Genomic DNA, 18817 nt, shown 5'->3' with positions numbered 1-18817 from the left:
CAGAAAATGAGTACTGCAGCCATATCTCCATTGGTGACTATTGCAGCAAAAGCATTTTTTTTTGTTGTTTTTAGTTATTTCAGGACTAGATGGACAGAAATATAAATCTTTTGGCAAGCAAAAGACATCTCATATTCGTATTTTATCTGCGTATTTAGTTGTTTGCCTTGAGGTGGTGCAGGATTCTGCTGAAAGAAGAGGATTCTGCCATGTCCTACAGAGCACTGATTTCCTTTCATGGAAAAATAAAAAAAGTTTGGTGAGTGACATGTCAGTTTAGGTGGAGGGTGCGCACTCAGTAATATGAAGATATACTGGAAATAAAGACTTTCATTTGTGACATTTATATATTTTTGTGAAAGCAAATTTCCTTTACTACGTTTGCATTGGATACAATTCAGTGGCGGCTGGTGCTCAAAATTTTTGGGGGTGCAAACAAACTGGAAAGAAAAAGTGCAGCCACTGTGCCCATCAAGCGCAGCCACAGTACCCATACATTTCTGCCAGTGTGCCCCATCAATTGCTGCCACTGTGCCCCATCAATTGCTGCCACTGTGCCCCATCAATTGCTGACAGTGTGCCCCATTAATTTCTGCCACTGTGCCCCATCAATTGCTGCCAGTGTGCCCCATCAATTGCCGCCAGTGTGCCCCATCAATTGCTACCAGTGTGCCCAACAATTGCTGCCAGTGTGCCCCTTCAATTGCTGCCACTGTGCCTATCAATTGCTGCCAGTGTGCCCATTAATTTCTGCCACTGTGCTCATCAATTGCTGCCAGTGTGCCCCATCAATTGCTGCCACTGTGCCCATCAATTGCTGCCAGTGTGCCCCATCAATTGCTGCCACTGTGCCCATCAATTGCTGCCAGTGTGCCCCCTCAATTGATGCCAGTGTGCCCATCAATTGCTGCCAGTGTGCCCCATCAATTGCTGCCACTGTGCCCCATTAATTTCTGCCACTGTGCCCATCAATTTCTGCCAGTGTGCCCCACCAATTGCTGCCAGTGTGCTCATCAATTGCTGCCAGTGTGCCCCATCAATTGCTGCCAGTGTGCCCCATCAATTGCTGCCACTGTGCCCATCAATTGCTGCCAGTGTGCCCCATCAATTGCCGCCAGTGTGCCCCACCAATTGCTGCCAGTGTGCTCCATCAATTGCCGCTACTGTGCCCCATCAATTGCCGCTACTGTGTCCCATCAATTCCCGCTACTGTGCCCCATCAATTCCCGCTACTGTGCCCCATCAATTCCCGCTACTGTGCCCCATCAAATGCTGTCAGTGTGCATCTCCCGCCCACCGAGCACTTACCTGTCTCGGGTCACTGTGCTGTCCTCCATGCTCCGAGTCCTCATGTCTTCTCCCGTCCTCTGCTATGATTGGATGCCTGATAGTCGTCCAATCACAGCACCTGTTGCTTCAGCCAATCAGGTGACAGGTAACCAGACCCGAACACCTGATTGGCTGAGAGGCGGGTCGGTGTTAGAGCCGACAGCTCTAATCAGGCACTATTAAAAAAATGCTGCTGTAATTCAGATGCCCGGTGCCCGACAAGGGGCCGGACACCTGAATAGGGGGCAGCAGTAGCAACAATAGATAGATTCATGCAGTGCATGAATCTATCTATTGGTGATAGAGTGGTGCAGGAGAGAGGGGGGCTGTGCTCCTGCGCTCTTTATGGACGCACCGCCAGTGATACAATTAAAGTGGTTACATAGTTACACAATGGGAGAGATTTACTAAAACTGGAGCACACAGAATCTGGAGCAACTGTGCATGGGAGCCAATCAGCTTCTAAATTCAGCTTGTTCAATTAAGCTTTGATAATAAAACCTGGAAGCTGATTGGTTACTGTGCAGATTTTTTACACTCTCCAGTTTTAGTAAATAAACCCCATAGTTACATAGTTAGTCTGGTTGGGAGAAGACACAAGTCCGTCTAGTTCAACCAATAAACCCAAAAGCAAAAATATAATATATTGCAGCTCACCATTAGATGTGGTGGCTGCATTCGTTTTCTATTTTTTTATTTATTCCCACCCCCCTTCTGTTTTCACCTGGTGATCAGGCCAGTAACACACCTTCCTGAATTACAGCGCCCCATACTCTGCATTGTCAGTCTGGGGTTTAGCCAAAGGACGTTTGGTGGATGAAAAAAAAAAGGGTACCGGGAGGGGCAGCTGCAGCCACGATCAGGGTATTAACTGCATGTTGTCAGGTCGTTTAAATACGTACAACATATGGGAAGTAGATAAATAAAATGTTTCCACATATAAAATGCAACGTACGATTTGGAACGATTTGAGATGCGATTTGACATGTCAAATCGCATCTCAAATCGGCGGCAATTGTCGGCAATGGCACTGTCCTAATCAGTGCGACGCCGCATCTGCGATTTCAAAAAGTAGTTCCTGTACTACTTTTTGCGATTTCGGGCCGCGATTTACATTAAATTGCGGCCGAAATCGCGGCAAAATCGTGGCAAAATCCCGGCCGCGAAATCGCGGTAAAATCGCGATTTTGAATTCGCAGCAGTGTGAACCTAGGCTCAACTTTGCTGCTGCAGTTTCAACTACAAAGCGTGACCCCGTCCTGCAGTCTGCATATAATGGGCACAGAGGCTGCATTTCATGGGCACAGAGGCTGCATATGATGGGCACAGAGGCTGCATTTCATGGGCACAGAGGCTGCATATGATGGGCACAGAGGCTGCATTTTATGGGCACAGAGGCTGCATATGATGGGCACAGTGTCTGCAATTGATGAGCACAGAGGCTGCATATGATAGGCACAGAGGCTGTATTTCATGGGCACAGAGGCTGCATATGATGGGTACAGTGGCTGCATATGATGGGCACAGTGGCTGCATTTGATGGGGAACGGTGGCTGAATTTGATGGGCACAGTGGCTGCATTTGATGGGGCACAGTGGCTGCATTTGTTGGGGCACAGTGGCTGCATATGATGGGCACAGAGGCTGATTTTATGGGCACAGAGGCTGCATATGATGGGCATAGTGTCTGCAATTGATGGGCACAGAGGCTGTATATGATGGGTGCAGTGGCTGCATTTGATGGGCACAGTGGCTGCATTTGATGGGGCACGGTGGCTGCATTTGATGGGGAACAGTGGCTGCTTTTGTTGGGGCACAGTGGCTGCATATATACACTGTATATAAATATATTTTTTTAATTATATATTATTTGTTTTTTATTTATTTTTTCCACTGTATATAAATATATATATATTTAATTATATATATTATTATTATTATTATTATTATTTTTGTATATAAATATATTTTTTAATTATTATTATTGGTTTTTTTTTTAGGAAAAAGCGTGGAAACTTTTTGAAGAATATACTGTACAGTAAAACCTTGGTTTGCAAGCATTATTCGTTCCACAAACGTGCTTGTAATCCAAAGCAATTGTATATCAAAGCATTTTTTTTTTAACATGGTATAAGAGAAATGAGGCGCCTTTAAGGCCCCTTTCACATTGAGGAGTTTTTCAGGCGGTACAGCGCTAAAAATAGCGCTGCTATCCCGCCTGAAAAACTCCTGCCCAGCTACCTCAATGTGAAAGCCGAAGGGCTTTCACACTGAGGCGATGCGCTGGCGGGAGACAAAAAAATCTCCTGTCAGCAGCATCTTTGGAGCGGTGAGAGGAGCGGCGTGTATACCGCTCCTTCACCGCTCCTTCCCATTGAAAACAATGGGAAACCGCGGCAATACCGCCCGCAATGCGCCTCTATATAGGCGCATTGCGGGCGGTATTAACCCTTTATCGGCCGCTAGCGGGGGTTAATACTGCACCGCTAGCGGCTGATTTCCACGGCAATCCCAGCGGTATAGCGCCGCTACTTTTAGCGGCGTTATACCGCCACCGCGGCTCCCGCCCCAGTCTGAAAGGGGCCTAAGTGTAGCAATAAGTTGCTAAATGTTGTACCTTTGTTAAATGTAACCGTATTGCTACACTTAGAGGCGCCTCTCTTCTTTTTTTATACTCAGTTGTGACATGACGCTGCTCTTATATCAAGACATCGCTTGTATATCAAGGCATAATGTATTAAAACATTTTGCTTGTCTTGCAAAACGCTCTCAAACCAAGGTTTTACTGTGTGTGTGTGTGTGTGTGTGTGTGTGTGTGTGTGTGTATATATATATTATTTTTTTTTTGCTGGAAACTACAAGGGTAATTGCTTCTCCTTTTCACAGAAGAGCTAGAGGAGGACAGAAGTTGGAAAAGTTTTGTCTAGAATAAGGGAAGTAGCTTTTGGGAGGGGGAGGCAGGCAAAAAAAGAAAAAGAAAAAAAGAGGGGAACCAACTCCACCCTTTCTGTAGTAAACTCCACCTATGGAGCTGTTATAAAACTCTATCAAAAGTAAAGAAACTTCATTGCACAGCAGGGAAGGAGTAGAGACAAGAGTAAAAAAAAAAAAAAAAAGTTCCAGCATTTGGATTTGGCTACCTGTCCTGTGACGATGGCAATAACAAGGAACAAGGATTATCTCATCTGGTCCATTGTTAGCCTCATCTGTTGCTTCTGTCCCATTGGGCTGGCTGCCTTGATCTTCTCAATAAAGGTATGCTGCTAATATTTTAAAGATACACTCTGAACCCTTTTTTTTTTCGAACCTTTAAGATACGTTTAATCTCTCTCTGAATTTTTTATTTATTTTTTGCAAAAACAAAGTATTTACTACAAGTTTAATAAAAGTTACATTTTATATCAGCAAATCTATGTTTGCTTCAAAGAATGTGACATTGATTCTCCATTCCTGGCCACAAACCCATCAATTGTAGAGGCTTTTTTTTTTTTTTTTTTTTTTTTTTTTTATTTATTTATTTATTTTTTCAAATTAAGCTTGAATTTTCCTTGTATTTTGTAGTATTTATTTTTATTTTTTTATTATTATTTAAATGAGAATCACAAATTAAATGTATGGTTATTTTAGAATTTGTTTTCACAATAAAAAAATAAAAAAACTTATATTGATGACAAAAGAAATGTATTTTTTTTTTTTTTTTTATTTAAATGAGAATCACAATTAAATGTATATTTTTTTTAGGATCTGTTTTCACAATAAAAAAAAGAACTTACATTGATGACAAAAGAAATGTATTTATTTTTATTTTTATTTATTTTTTTATTATTTAAATGAGAATCACAATTTAAATGTATGGTTATTTTAGAATTTGCTTTCACAAAAAAGAAAAACTTACAATGATGACAAAAGAATCAGACAATGGCTGATTGCCCAATTTTTACATAATTACAAAAATAATAGTTACATTTTTATGAAAGAAGTTGGTACAAAAATGACTTTTAATGGTTACATTTTTATAAAAAGAAGTTGGTACAAAAATTACTTTTAATGGTTACATTTTTATGAAAGAAGTTGGTAAAAAAATGACTTTTAATGGTTAAATTTTTATAAAAAGAAGTTGGTACAAAAATGACTTTTAATGGTTACATTTTTATAAAAAGAAGTTGGTACAAAAATAACGTTTAATGGTTACATTTTTATGAAAGAAGTTGGTACAAAAATGACTTTTAATGGTTACATTTTTATGAAAGAAGTTGGTACAAAAATGACTTTTAATGGTTACATTTTTATGAAAGAAGTTGGTACAAAAAATTATTTATAGTTTAATGGAACTATGTTAGTGTAAAAATAAATAAATAACTAAAGTATCACAGACAGTACTGTATTTTCTCTAGTTTAATGGAAGATATTTTCATTTCCATTCTATTTTGCCTATTGTGGCTATTTTGGAGCATTTTCTGCACTTAGATTTTTTCTTTTTTTTTTTTCTTTATCAGACTCGCAAAAAAACATTTACAGTGATTTTAGACTTTTTTTACAATAAAAAAAAAAACTTTAATGACAAAGGACATTTTATTTTTCTCCATATGACAGTTATTCAATGGCTATTCCTCATAATATTGGTATAAAAAGAATTGAATTTTTATGAAAAATATTACTTAAAAATTATCTTCTAGCTTGTTGGAAGATTGATTATTCAATGGTGATGCTCATTTTCTTTGTATTTTAGAACTTTTTTTTTAATTGTACCTGATTTTTATTTTTTAAATCAGAGTTGCAATCACATTTATTTTTATTTTTGAACTGATTTTTACAAAAAAAAAAAGTTTTGCTACTGACAAAAAGTTTTTGTCCCATCTGACCTAGTTTATTGGAAGATAAGTCACTTTTGATTGCCATTTTCTTGTATTTTGGTGCATTTTCTGCACTTGGCTTTTTTATTTCTTTATCAGAATGGCATTTATGTTGATTTTAGAATTTTTTTACAAAAATTATTTTTTTACAAAAATTATTTTTTTTACAAAAATGTTTTTTTTACCAAAATTATTTTTTTTTAATGACAAAGGATTTTTTTTTTTTTTGATCCATATGACAATTATTCAATGGTTTATTCTCATAAGGATTGGTTAAAAAAAAAAAAAGATTTGACAATGGTTGACTTATTTTTATGAAAGATGCTGGTTTTAAAAATGACCTCATAGATTGTTGGAAGATTATTGTCATTTAAAAAATAAAATAAAAATTAGAACACGTGATCATTTAGATTACTTGGGATCTACTATCTATGACTTTTTTGGTTAGTCTGAAAAAAACAGGAAACGACACCCAATCACGTTACAATCATATTATTAACAGATCATTCTCTGTTGATGGTAATTTTCCTTGTATTTTGGAACCATTTAAAAATAAATATATATATATATATATATATATATATATATATATATATATATATATATATTATTATTGTTTTTTATTATTGCACCTTATTTTTATTGTATTTTTTTCAGAATTGCATTTTCATTTATTATTATTTTAGAACTGACTTTCATTATTCATTATTCCTCCCACTGATACCAACAAGGGGGCACTATTCCTCCCACTGACACCAATGATGGGGCACTATTCCTCCCACTGACACCAACGATGGGGCACTATTCCTCCCACTGACACCAACGATGGGACACTATTCCTCCCACTGACACCAATGATGGGTCACTATTCCTCCCACTGATACCAATGATGGGGCACTATTCCTCCCACTGATACCAATGATGGGGCACTATTCCTCCCACTGACACCAAGGATGGGGCACTATTCATCCCACCGACACTAATGATTGGGCACTGTTCCTCCCATTTTCTACTTTTACTGGCCACTAAAACCTGAAGGACAGTATTATTTACATCAGTCCTTACTCTCAAGGAGTTTACAGTCTGAGGTCCCCATGCATACATACAGGGGTCATTTTAGGCAGTTGCCACTTGGACCAGGTCTTCGGAGCACTGGTTAGTTTGGTTTCTTTTTTTTTTTTTTAAGAAAGGAGAATCCAAATTTTTACTACATAAAAAAAAAATGGGCAACTTTGGAACTGAAAAAATAAAGTTATCCCGAATGTAGGTGGACCTTTAAGTTGTATTTGCCGGACCACTGGTGCCGTTCTGTAGTAAAGTGTCGCCCCCCGAGGGTGGAGAACAGATGTTTATAAGACATGATGGAACTAATATAAAAAGTTTCTAGCAACCAAAAGCAATGTGGGGGTTAAGCTGCACCCTATGCCAAGTGCATCCCATGCCAAACTCATGTTGGGTCACATATTTCCATGCCGGGAAATTTGTTGTGTAAGAGGCATTGTTCTGGCTCAGCTATTTTGGTAAAGTGAAGACAAATTCAGGCTTGCTGGTACATCTGCCGAGAAGACTAGACTTTCCTCACACCTATTAGGTGTACATGTACTATCTGGTGTTGGGTGAAGAAGACGTAAACAAATATGTTCTGCCAAGCTGACACAAGTGTTATGTGAGGGATGGGGCGGATGCTACAGGCACTCCCAATCACAAGGAGAACAATAGAGATCGGTGCAGACATTCTACCTTGGGTATACACTATGGGCCAGATTCAGGTACAAATGCGGCGGCGTAACGTAACCCGTAACCCGTAACCGCCGCAAGTTTTCAGCGCAAGTGCCTGACTCACCAAGCACTTGCGTGTAAACTTACGGCGGTGTAACGTAAAACCGTCCGGCGCAAGCCCGCCCAATTCAAATGGGGCGTGTACCATTTAAATTAGGCGCGCTCCCGCGCCGGACGTTCTGCGCATGCTCCGTTCGCAATTTTCCCGCCGTGCTTTGCGTGAAATTACGGCGCCCCGACGTGTTTGTGAATGGCGACGTGCGTAACGTACTTACGCCAAAAAAAAAAAAAAAAATTCGACGTGGGAACGACGGCCATACTTTAACATGGAGGAGTAATTTTACACCATGTTAATAGCACTCTTAACTTTACGACGGGAAAAACCGTTGCGTACCTTCGTGGATCGCCGTAAAAGCTAATTTGCATACCCGACTCTAGAAAACGACGCAAACTCCACCCAGCGGAGGCCGAAGTATTGCATCCTTAGACACTGCCCTGACGGGTCAGTATTTGGCGCATTATAAATCTATTAAATCAATCAATCAATCCTAAGATCCGACGGTGTAAGTCAATTACACCTGTCGGATCTTAGGGCTATCTATGCGTAACTGATTCTATGAATCAGCCGCATAGATACTCTCAGAGATACGACGGCGTATCAGGAGATACGCTGTCGTATCTCTTATGTGAATCTGGCCCTATATTACCAAAAGTTTTGGGGACGCCTGTGGATGCTGACCCTACATGTCCTTCAGAGCTTAAAAAAATTACACTATATTATCAAAAGTTTTGGGACACCTGCCTTTACATGCACATGAACTTTAACGGCATCCCAGTCTTAGTCCGTAGGGTTCAATATTGAGTTGGCCCCGCCCTTTGTAGCTATAACAGCTTCAACTCTTCTGGGAAGGCCGTCCACAAGGTTTAGGAGGGTGTCTATGGGAATGTTTGACCATTCTTCCAGAAGAGCATTTGTGAGGTCAGGCACTGATGTTGGAATTTGCGAGGTCAGGCACTGATGTTGTAAAAACAACGCCACACCCTAATCCCCCCCCCCCCCACCAAATAATTTGGACCAGTGCACAAAGCAAAGTCCATAAAGACATGAATGAGCGAGTTTGGGGTGGAGGAACTTGACTGGCCTGCACCTTAACTCATAGAACACCCTTTGGGATGAATTAGAGCAGAGACGGCAAGCCAGGCCTTCTCGTCCAGCATTAGTGCCTGACCTCAGTGCCTGGTATAACTGCAAAGGGCGGGGCCAACTCAATATTGAACACTAGAGACTAAGACTGGAATGTCATTAAAGTTCATGTGCGTGTAAAGGCAGGTGTCCCAATACTTTTGGTACTTGGGCCTTCAGGTGGTGAATTGGTTCTCAGCTCCTGGTAGTTTTTGGCTAAGTAACTAGATATCACCCAGACTAAACCCTCCATTTTTCACCCTCTCATACCTGAACACAACCCAACTTCCACAAGGAACCCTAAAACGTAACCAATCATGTGTCATTACTTTTACCATACAACTTGTAACCCCAAACCTTGACCCTGTCCCATAACTTTACCACCAAACCTCTAACCTTGTCCATACCTCTTACCCCCCAAACCTTAACACTGTCCTGTAACTTTTACCACCCAACCTTTATCCCTGTCCATCACGCTTATCCTCAAACCTTGACCTTGTCCCATAACTTTTAGTACTCACCCTTAAACCCTTACCATTACTCTTACCCTCAAACCTTGACCCCAATCCATAACTTTTACCACCCACCCTTAAAACCTTACCATTACTCTTACCCTCAAACCTTGACCCCAATCCATAACTTTTACCACCCACCCTTAAACCCTTACCAATACTCTTACCCTCAAACCTTGACCCCAATCCATAACTTTTACCACCCACCCTTAAACCCTTACCATTACTCTTACCGCCAAACCTTAACCCTGTCCAATAACTTTTAACACCCAACCTGTAACCCTGTTCCATAACTCTTACCCCCATTCTAACACTAATCTCCTACCCTATCATTTAACCCAGTCACATTATCTTATCCAGGGGCGGACTGACAACTCATTGGGGCCCCCGGGCAATAGAAGATTATGGGGCCCCCGGGCTTACAGATGGCCACCAAGCCAGGAGGCAGTACAGAGGCGGGGCAGCTAAAATCTAAGGATTTTCACATCAAAAGCATGTCGGTTTTGGACATATCAGGGACAGATGTAAAAAAAACACAGATTTTTACATACTGTCCCTGGTTTTACTGAGCCTGGCAACCCTGATGGGGCCCCCTAGTAGCATGGGGCCCTCAGGCAGTGCTCGAGTGCCTCAATGGTCAGTCCGCCCCTGATCTTATCCGTAATGACCCTAACCCCACCCCAACTTCAACCCTAGCACTTTATCCAGTTGCTATTACAAAACCTCCCTCCCCCCCCCCCCAACCCCAACCCCAACTCCAAGACTAAACCAGCATATTTCTTCACCCAGTCATATAACGCTGACACATAACCCCCAAATCAACCATAGCACTTAACCTTCTATTACTCTCATTTCCATAACACTCAACTCTTACACTCCCCAACCATAATGATTAATCTTTAACATTGAACTCCTCCAAACCTTAGCCCTTGCATTTACCCCCCCCTCCCCCCATCATTCTAAAATCAAACCATTTTCAATAATTATTAGAATCCCCCGGCCCCAAACCCTCACTCTAACTCTAAGACCGCATTCACATCTAGGCGTTTTTACGCCTGTAGCACTACGCCGCTGCCGCCAGAGGGCTGGAAATACATGTCCCTCTATGGAGATGGTTCACATCTCCACGCTGAACGCCGGACGCCTGACGCCTATCGCCTGAAAAAAGGTCCCGGACCTTTCGGCTGGGAGATGGGAAGCATCTCCATAGAGGGGGTCATTCTGGGGCACATCTGGGCGGACAATACCGGTGTTTTGTCGCCGCAAATCGCGGTACAAAACGCCGCTATTTGTACCGCGATTTGCGGCGACAAAACGCAGCGATTTCGTCCGCCTAGGTGTGAATGGAGCCTTACTCTTAAACCGTCCCATAATGCTTGAGCCACACAATGCCATTATAGTGTGCCAAATAACATGCCCCTAGCCCCTAAAATGGTGAAACCCTTACCTTATAACATACCCCATTCTGAACTGGAAGCCTCTATGCCGACAGCCTGCAGTCCTTTGCCTAGAGCAGGGGTCTCCAAACTGTGGCCCAAGGGCCAGATGTGGCCCTCCTAAAGTCTTAACAACAATAAACTGGCCCTTTGTTTTAAAAGTTTGGAGACCCCTGGCCTAGAGCATGCGGTGCCAAGATCCCAGTGCAGGTTTCTAGACCTTCCATACATGAGATGGTGGTCAGAGGGTCCAACCACCGCAGTCCTTATGTGGAGGCCTCATAACATGAACATGCTCACTGTGGTCAAGCATGCACATGGGAACACTGGAACACGATCCTAGGGTCACAGACGCCTGGGTGCAGAAATATTTATGTCGCCCCCACATGGGCGTGGTCATCTTACCAACTCCTCCCCTTTACACATGTTTCTATGGCAACAACTCAAACACAGAAATGCTCCCCTAAGAAGTCTTCGTTACCCTGGGATCCTCCCATGATCTTTTAGCAATAAAGAAAATACAGGAGGAGCGTACACTAATAAAAACCTGGAGGGGAGTCTCTGATGCACACAAAGAGGGCTTCTGTTAGAGAGTCTGTTAGAAAGAGCCCCCAGACATAGTACAGTAGATGGTCAGAGACTGAAGACATAGTACAGGAGATAGTCAGAGACTGCAGACATGGTACAGGAGATAGTCAGAGACTGCAGACATAGTACAGGAGATGGTCAGAGACTGCAGACATAGTACAGGAGATGGTCAGAGACTGTAGTCACCTTGCGGCTGGTCTATCTCCACACAGAAACAGCCACTCCAATCTCTGACTGCTTCACTCTCCTCCTCTAACAGGAGGAGGGAGGGGGGATGGGCTTGAGCAAGAAACACAGCGACGGCAGCGGCAAAGTCTCTCCTCCTCTGATTCGCTCCTGTCAGTTGCCGGCGGAGAGAGCCACCTCTGGACACAGACAAGGAGAGGAAGAGGAGGAGAGAGGGAAGCACTCTGGTGCCCCCACCTCTGTGGCGCCCGGTTGGGCTGCACCCCGCGCACCTGCCCAGGATCGGCCCTGAACACATCCAAGAAAATTCACTTTTTTTTTACTCTTTTACTGACTGGTCAGCCAGAAGGTGTTAGAAATTATCTTCTGGAATATGTCTCCTGATCTTTTATGGCCTGGAAAAATCTCATATCTGCAGGCAACCTTCCTTAGCTGGATTGTCAGAGGTATAATTATCCTTCATTATAAGGCAATTATCCACCAACATCCTTTCTTGATAATGTTGCCAAACAACCAGTGCAGGCATGATATCTGCACCCGACTCCTTACTCTGGATTCTTCCGTGTGACTGGCAGTTTCCAGCAAGCCAAATAGCAATATGGTGAGTGTTATCTGGTGTTTAAAATGGAGTAATTCTTAGGGGTATAGTCTATGGCAGGGATCCTCAAACTACGGCCCTCCAGCTTTTGCGGAACTACACATCCCATGAGGCATTGTAAAACTCTGACATTCACAGACATGACGAGGCATGATGGGAATTGTAGTTCCTGAACAACTGGAGGGCCATTGTTTGAAGACCCATGGTCTATGGCTATAATAGCTGGATGGTGATGTATCCATAAGTTGGGTGGTTGGGAAAGAAAGGGGTATTAAGGGTTAAAAATGAAGGAAGCCACCATTCAGAGTGTGTCCATAAATCTGCAGGACATGTAAGGGAAAAAAACAGGGAGGGGGAGGCGCCAACCTGAGTGTAGTATAAAAATGATGACTTTAATAGGATAATATTATAAACACTTACAAGATGATAGAAGATGCACGCTCGTCAAAGTAATGTGCAGTCCTGGCATTCCACATGGCTCTGCGTGTCCCACCTGCTGTTCTGGGTAGCTGGAAAGGATTGGGCTGCTGACTGGAATGGATCACAGTGTTTTTCCAGGAACCATGAAACAGGAAGCCCCGCGCTGACCCAGAAGTGACGTCACCGGCGTATGGCTGGACCAACGCATGGCTGGAATTTGGTCAATCAGGGCTGCAGTGGTGAAGGCTACGCGCTCAGAGCTGGCTGCTCCTTCTATTGGCCTCCTTCTATTGGCCAATAGCCTTCACACTGCTGCCCTGATTGACAAGATTCCAGCCCTGCCTTGGTCCAACCCGATGCCGGTGACGTTACTTCTGTTCACAGAGATCGGTGAATGGAGAAGCTACAAGTCCTATCTATATACACCACACTTAGGCTCCATTCCATCGGTGGGGTGCTCCATCGGTCGGGGGGGCAGCAGACAGACCAGACCACAGAAACCCCCCCCCCCCGTTGCCCCAGCTTGCCACACTAACTCTTCCCCCCTTGATGCTCCAGCCTGCCACCCCATACTAACCCTTACCCCCTTGACTCTCCAGCCTGCTACCCCACACTAACCCTTCCCCCCTTGTTGCTCCAGCCCGCCACTTTTTTTTTTTTTTTTCACGTCAGACTCTGCTCACGTATGACCGCGGGACAAGCTCACGGTTCGACCGCCCTTAGCGTCTCTCTTGTGGCTTCGCATCATCCGTGGAGTTTATTTTTCTTTTTTTTTCTTTTTTTCCTTTCATTTCCTTTTTTTTTTTTTTTCTTTATATTAATTATATGTTTAGATTCCTTTTCTATTATACGGTTACAGATTTGATGTTTTTGAGCCATTCATTATTCTTTTACCCATTAACAGGTCTGACTGCGTTACTTACTATTGTAACATAACTAACCTTTTTTTTTTTTTTTTTTTCCCCCCCTTCCCCGGATCTGTGTGCCATGCAATCTTCTATTTGGTTTCTCACCTATCTATGCTTCTACCATTCCCCGGACAAACTTTTCTGTAGATTTAAACACTTTCCATTTTTCCCAAACCGCCCTGTATTTGTCCTCTTCTCCTGTCTCTCCACAGGCAAGATACTCCATCTCTTCTATATATTCCACCCTTTCTATCCACTCTTTAATTGATGGCCTCTTAGGAAGTAACCAATTTTTTGGGATCAGAGCCTTTGCTGCGTTTAGCAACACTGGGACCAGAGTTGTTCCATATTGTTATTTTTTTTTTTCAGTTCTTTTTTCAGACTCTCCAGCCTGCTACCCCACACTAACCCTTCCCCCCTTGTTGCTCCAGCCCGCCACCTTAGGACATACCCACACCAACCCCCCCAGTCCCCGGCTTGCTTGTTTTCTCACCCTTGCCCCCCCCATCAGCCCTGCACTTAACCCATGCAGTCAGCGGCTTCCCCGCCCCCCCCGCTGTCTCCTCCGTGTCCTGGCCATCGCTTCTCCTCCCGGCCAATGGGGTCTTAGGACTCCCAGCCACACTTCCTGATTGGCCCGGGAGGAGAAACAGGAGGACAATAGCGAATATGAATTTGCTATTGCCACACAACTGGGTGGGCTCAGGGCGCAGTGCTCTGCGCCCCGAGCCCACCCCTTTTTTGAAGCCAAATAGAGCGTTCGGCTCCAATCACATGCTTAAAAAAAAAAAACATTGGAATCCATGCGCCCGATGCCCTGCATGTAGATTAGGGGCTGGGCGTGTGGATTAGGGGGGTCTGCGCCCCTGCACCCCTTAGTAGCGGCCACCACTGCTCTATTCACACCTATGCATGTTGCTTTTGAGTGATTCTTCAGTGCTTTTTGCTGTGCTTTCCACATTTTCAGACACACGTTTTGCAATTTTTATGCAATTTTTTTGGGCAGATTAAATAATGCAAAACACATCAGAAATGTGCTATAAAGCACCACATGCTTTTCTGCAGCTTCTCCGTTAAAGTCTATTTAACCAAAAAAAGCAACAACAAAAAATAAAAGCAGCATTTTACGTTTAAAAAAGTCCCTGACCCTTTCCAAATATGCGCAAAGAGGCACAAAAAAATGCATTGATTTGATCCATAGCGACCCCTTGACTCTAGCGGGTGTCCCCCGGGTGCGGACCGCACCCCCCGCACCCCCCTAGCAACGCCTCTGCCCCTTGTTAAAAGACATGTTCTGTGTTTCTGCAGAAAGCATGTAAAAACGCTTTGGTGTGAATAGAGCTTTATAGTCCATTGATATTGCGTTCAGCTCCATAGCCAATGGAAAGTCCTGTGGCTGAAAGAATAGTCTGCAGGAGCCTGAGCTTTGCACTGATTGCGGTTTTGATGCTTTGAAGACTCCAGAAAGCGATTAAATTAATAATTTAATGATAACAAAAATATTTGTTTAATTAATATAGGTGTATGTATTATTTATTTTTTGTGGACCACACCTTTAGGCTTCATTTCCATGGATGTTTTTACAGCCACTTTCTTTAGCCTTTTTTGAAGCTTAAAAACGCCTGTCCATGTTTATTTATTTATTTATTTATTTTTTGAGCTAGAGCTCAAAAACGCCGCGGTAGCGTTTTTGCGCGTTTTTGAGCGTTTTTTAACGTCTGGCGTTTTTACAGCTCTACTATGGAAGCTTCAGAACGCACTGGTCCTGGTTTTTTTTTTTGCAGCTTAAAAACGGCTCAGCCATCTACAGCTCAAAAACGTCATGGTGGGCATGAGGCCATAGACTAACATGGAGAGCTGTTTTTAAGCTGCAAAAAACGCTCAGAAAAGTGGCTGTAAAAACGTCCATGGAAATGAAGCCTTATTGTTTTAAATTTTTGCTGAAGCTGGAGAATTTGCAAACTGGAGGAATGTCACCTCTTGTCACTGTTGGAATGTAACAGCTGGACATCCTCCTCCATGTACATGGACATTTAATGGTCTGTTGACTGCCAAGGGTTGCCATGGGATTAGGATTAATGGTCTGCTTGCTACTTCTTGCGTAACTTGAATCTGTTTAATTTGGTTATCTTGAAATTTAGAGGATTAAATGATAAAAGCTATACAATATATATATATATATATATATATAACATTTATTTTTTTATATAATATTTTTTTTTCAGAAATATATAAATATATACACACATATATAATTATTTTTTATAAACTTTTTTTATGCTTTGCAGCCATGCAGCCATAAACTACAGAATGCAAAGCACACGTGAACGGGTCCTTCATTTTTTATATATATATTTTATTTGTTTATATCTTCGTTTTTTTGTTTTTTTTTCGATTTTTCTTTATTGTTTTTTTTAACTGCCCTTAATCTACATGGATTCCAATGTTTTGTTTTGTTTTGAAGCACATGATTAGAGCCTGAAGCTCTAATTGGTTTAAAAAAGGGTGGGCTCGGGGGCGCAGAGCACTGCGCCCCGAGCCCACCCTGTTGGGTGACAATGGCGAATTAATATTCGCTAATATCTTCTTGATTCTCCTCTTGGCCAATGCCGGCTCAGGAACCGGGTTCTGAGACCTAATTGGTCAAGAGAAGAAGCAATCCTATTGGGCCCCGAGGAGGAGGAGGGAGGATGTTCAGGGAAAGCCTCGGCTCCATGAAGACGAGGAAGGAGTAGATGCAGGGTGAAGCTGCCACCCAGAGGAAGCCTGTGACCTAGACGGGATAAGTACAGACCCGGCTGACTGACCGGGGGGGGGGTAAGGGTGGCGTTGGATGGATTGCCGCCCCCCGCCAAACAAAAATATACCACCAGCCGCCACTGCCTGATGTCCTACATTAAAGACTGAGAAAGTGACAGATGACAGGATGGGGGAGCAGATGCTAGAACTGATCCCCTGCAGGGCAGCCGGAGGGGGGAAGAGGAGAAGACGCCATTAGCGCTGCAGGGGAAGGAACAAGAGTATCGGTATCTGCAATGAGGCAGCACAGCCCAGGCCCCCCTTTTAAACACAAGGACACGGGCCCGGTACAGGAGGACAGGCTGTACTGCCTTATAATAATTGGCTTTGGCGTACGGGGAAATTCGGGTGTGTCCAGGCCCACCTGGCACACCCCCTGGGCATGCCTATTTTAGAGTGTAAAATTAAGCATTGTCTCAGTCTGCAACCCCCATCCCCCAAACAGACCCCCCCTTACTGAATCTGGGCATCCTTTCCCCTGCAGGCTTCTGTCATTTATTTTGGTAGGCAGATCCACTAAGAGCCACATCAACCGTTCACAGAGATTGGTGAATGGAGACGCTACAAGTCCTATCTGCCACCACACTTATAGTCCATTGACATTTGGTTCAGCTCCAAAGCCAATGGACAGACCTGCCGTTGGAGGAATAGTCTGCAGGAGCCTGAGCTGTGTAATGATTGTAGCTGCAATGCTTTGAAGGCTTCAGAAAACGAATACATTTAATGATATTAAAAATATTTTTTTACTCAATATGGGTACATGTATTATTTTTTATGCAGAAGGTGGACCACACCTTTAATGTTTTGGATGAAGCTGGAGGATTTGCGAGCTGGATGAATTCCAGCACCTCTTGTCACTATCGGAATGTAACAGTTGGACATCCTCCACCATGTACAGGGTGTAACTGACATGTATTGTCTGTTGACTACTAGGGGTTGCAAGTGCAACCAAACTGATAAGAGGCATGGAGGAGCTCAGCTATAGGGAAAGATTAGAGGAACTGAATTTGTTCTCTCTTGAGAAGAGAAGATTAAGGGGGGAAATGATAAACATGTACAAATACATAAGTGGTCCATATAGTGAACTTGGTGTTGAGTTATTCACTTTACGGTCAACATTGAGGACTAAGAGATTTCATCATTAAATACGGAAAGGTTTCTTCACAGTTAAAATAAACGTAAAACAGAACTTTATAAAACTAAGCATATGTGGTGGCCTACCATAAGCTCGGCCTAGGAAAGGGGACTTATGTGACTTTGTACAGATGGATAAATATGTATAAAGAAATGTAAATAAATAAATAGGTAAAAGAGGGAAGTATGAACGCATTGTTGTTATGTTCATGATACAGAGAGTTGTTTATGTGTGGAGGTGGACATTGGTGGAGTTTGACACTGTCTTGTAAAGATGGATAATCTGAGCTGTACGGATGGACAACAAGACTGGACAATGTACTGGAAGATATTATGGGTGATATACTGTTGAAAGTGGATCATATGATAGCGTTAGTTTTGATTTCTTCATTGAGTCCAAACTGAGTCCGAGTATTTAGGGTAAAAATCCAGTATGTTTCTTGCTCGCACAGTTTTTAGAATCTCTCTGCTTCGGAGCCTATACTGGGGATGTGGTCCAATATCCAGACTTTGAGGTCATCTTTGGATTTGTTATAAGTGGCTTTGAAATGTTTGGGCGCACTCTATTTACCTTTATCTTGTTCAATGGAACGTCAATGTTCCCCAACATCAAATTGTTCTACTAATATATAATAGGCCACGGGGACATGTGAGAGCGTAGATCATGAAGTTGGTGGAGCAAGAGTAAAACTGGGAAATTAGATATCCTTTTCCATTAGATTTGAAGGATTGTTGGTCATTTCTTCATTGAGTCCAAACAGAGTCAGAGTATCTAGGATAAAAATCCAGTATGTTTCTTGCTCACGCAGTTTTTAGAATTTCTCTGCTTCGGAGCCGGTACTGGGGATGTGGTTCAATATCCAGATTTTGAGGTCATCTTTGGATTTGTTATAAGTGGCTTTGAAATGTTTGGGCACACTATATTTACCTTTATCTTGTTCAATGGGACGTCGATGTTCCCCAAATCTAACATGTAAAGATCGATTTGTTCTACTAATATATAATAGGTCACAGGGACACGTGAGAGCGTAGATCACAAAGTTGGTAAAACTGGGAAATTAGAAATCGTTTTCCATTAGATTTGAAGGATTTT

General features: G+C 42.7%; 1 protein-coding gene across 1 annotated transcript in view; it reads left to right on the top strand.

The window, feature by feature from the left end:
- Positions 1–4370: 4370 nt before the first annotated feature.
- Positions 4371–18817, top strand: part of LOC120916242 (dispanin subfamily A member 2b-like) — a 31603-nt gene continuing 17156 nt past the window's right edge. Inside the window, exon 1 of the mRNA XM_040327112.1 lies at positions 4371–4583. Within this exon, the coding sequence (XP_040183046.1) occupies positions 4482–4583 (102 nt within the window). The 5' untranslated portion in view covers positions 4371–4481. The remainder of the gene's footprint in view (positions 4584–18817) is intronic.

Source organism: Rana temporaria, chromosome 10, assembly GCF_905171775.1.
Source record: "Rana temporaria chromosome 10, aRanTem1.1, whole genome shotgun sequence".
NCBI lineage: Eukaryota > Metazoa > Chordata > Amphibia > Anura > Ranidae > Rana > Rana temporaria.
This window is presented reverse-complemented; position numbering and strand designations above follow the sequence as displayed.